The 2639-nt window shown below is 30.1% G+C and overlaps 1 protein-coding gene across 1 annotated transcript in view; it reads right to left on the bottom strand.

Moving 5' to 3' along the window:
• Positions 1-290: 290 nt before the first annotated feature.
• The window catches only part of LOC106477109, a 3904-nt gene continuing 1555 nt past the window's right edge, over positions 291-2639 (bottom strand). Inside the window, exons 2-4 of the mRNA XM_022380793.1 lie at positions 1999-2141; positions 1212-1389; positions 291-585 (exon numbers count right to left, since the gene is read on the bottom strand). Coding sequence (XP_022236501.1) covers positions 581-585; positions 1212-1389; positions 1999-2141 — 326 coding nt within the window. The 3' untranslated portion in view covers positions 291-580. The remainder of the gene's footprint in view (positions 586-1211; positions 1390-1998; positions 2142-2639) is intronic.

Here is a 2639-nt window from a genome sequence, read left to right as displayed (position 1 = left end):
AAAGAAAAAAAAATCCCTGTAGTTTCAAGTATAACTGTTTATTGGGGATGTTCCAGAATTTCACCCGTTTTTCCTCCAAACACCAGGAGATATTTGTTCTATTCAATAATGGTTTCTATAATTAAAAAAAGAAGAACTCAACCATGTCCTACAATTATCTGACCAACAACAGCATGTTATTAATTTCAAACTATTAAAAGACACTTTATTAAACAATATACAACTTTTGAAATATGTTATGACTTATATATTATGGGCAAGATTTAGGCTTATAATTTTTCCTTTCAGAGAAGACAGAGTATTGCTACAGCATAATCAATATTTGATATGACTGATCTACTGGTACTTTTCACTATCATTACATTCAAGACTTTTAAAAACAACATTTTCACTGTAAGTTCTTACATCCAGTTGTTCCTGGAAATTCAAAGTTTGTAATATCTTGGCTATAAACAGTTTTCAATGTCTTCTTGACAGATAGAGCATCAATAAACCTTAATTCTTCTGTACAAAGTGTTCACCTGTTGTCAGCATTCTCTGCATGAAATTCAATATCTGGTGGTATGTCCGAACATTTTTCTCATCCTATTTTAATAAAACATGTCTAATAATAATAAATAATAAAATAACTGATAAAGGTAATCATTATTTAAAAATATAAAATAACAGTCAAAGTGACTTACATATTTCTCACCAATGTTACAGATAAAACATCTGAATAAATAGAAAACTTGATAAGTTATCTTCAAATTTATCAAGTTGTTTTTACAGTGTTCACACAGTATTTTCATTCACACACTACTGTTAAGTTTCAATAGAAAACAGAAAAACTGATACTACAGTAGTCTTTCAAACTGTGTGTAAAATAAGGTTTTGTACATTTCACAATTTCATTTTAAACTGGAATTAAGCAGATGGTATTTGTTTGTTTTTTTATTATTAACTAAATAATACTTTATGTTTAATTCTTTGCATTTGTTTAATGTATCCACTGATCCATACATTATACTTTACCACTAATATCATAAAATTTATCAATTTTATTATTGTTTTCCCAATATGACACAAATGTCTCACCATACATTTCCATAAGCATTTACTTTATCACCTCTTTAGTCCTTAAAAAAAAACACACCACTGTTGTTCTCAAAGCAGACAAACTTAATAACTAAACCCTAATCAAATAAATTTAAATAATCAGCGATTTCTACCTGATTCTTGACCATACATCCCTTCTGACACAGAAACTGAACTGTTAGGCTTGTCGATATTGGCGGAGGGGTTGTGGAAGCTGCAACAGTGATGGTGTAATTGATGGATCCGTTCTCTTGATGCGTGCAGTTCTCGTCTTAGCCGATTTCGATCTTCTTCTTTCTCCGTCACCATGGCCTGAGAGACGCGAGAATATTTACTTAACAATAAATATTTAAAAATGAAACATGTACTTCTAGGTGAGCTGTAAGATTAGTAAACATTGTGATTGACTGGTTATAGATACAAGAACTCAAAATTTCTTAATTATATTTTGTGTCATTATAATTAGTATAGAAAACATGTGAGTGTTTGGAGAAACTTGTGAAATGAGCAATAAATTACACTTGTACACTAAAAACAAACATGGATTATTTGTTTCTAATAAAACACAAAGCTAAACAATAGGCTATCTAGGCTGCGTCTACCACAGGTACTGAAACCCAGTTTTAAGAGTTACGTCTGCAGACTTACCACTATGGCACTAGAGAGCAAAACTTCTAATTAACATAAAATGTAAAAAGAAAGGAATACACAAGTAAAAAAATGGAATTATTTCATTTTATAAAGAAAACCAAAGACCAAATATTTACAGCTTATTTCACTTTACAATGGACATACAGAGTTAATTCTCACTGCTTCAATGCTGTAAATGTAAAATAAACGTATTATCCTACGTTTACGTACAAACCTCATAAACATTTGTTTAAAGATTAACAAAAAAAAGGTTTTCTTCTTTCCAGTTACCATAAGATGATTTAGATGTCTGTTCAAAGCCAAAGATATTGGTCTCAGCTTTTCAGGTTGAACACCTTGGTAGTGAATTGATTTCCTGCTAACTTTGGGAGATCGATTGGATGTCTGTTCTCCACCATTACTTTCTGAAGCAACTAAAATAAGAATCAGACAGAGAACCTGTTAGAATATTTTTATAAAGTATCATGGTACAAATAATCTTACGGAAGTGTATTACAAATATGTATCCATGTTTGTAACTCATCTTTAACATCTAGAAGGATTCATTACCCAATAGAAATTCACTTTATGATTAAAACTTTGGTAAGAAGAAAGTGTTTTGTTAAATACCTTCTGGATTAATAATTCATTGGATATATGTACCTTGAGCAACTCACAGCTAAAGTTATTATGTAAATAACATGAAAGTTAACATGTAACTCATCTTTAACATCTAGAAGGATTCATTACCCAATAGAAATTCACTTTATGATTAAAACTTTGGTAAGAAGAAAGTGTCTTGTTAAATACTTTCTGGATTAATAATTCATTGGATATATGTACCTTGAGCAACTCGCAGCTAAAGTTATTATGTAAATAACATGAAAGTTAACATGTAACTCATCTTTAACATCTAGAAGGATTCATTACCC

This window comes from Limulus polyphemus, unplaced genomic scaffold, assembly GCF_000517525.1.
Source record: "Limulus polyphemus unplaced genomic scaffold, Limulus_polyphemus-2.1.2 Scaffold12858, whole genome shotgun sequence".
NCBI classification, from domain to species: Eukaryota; Metazoa; Arthropoda; class Merostomata; order Xiphosura; family Limulidae; genus Limulus; species Limulus polyphemus.
This window is presented reverse-complemented; position numbering and strand designations above follow the sequence as displayed.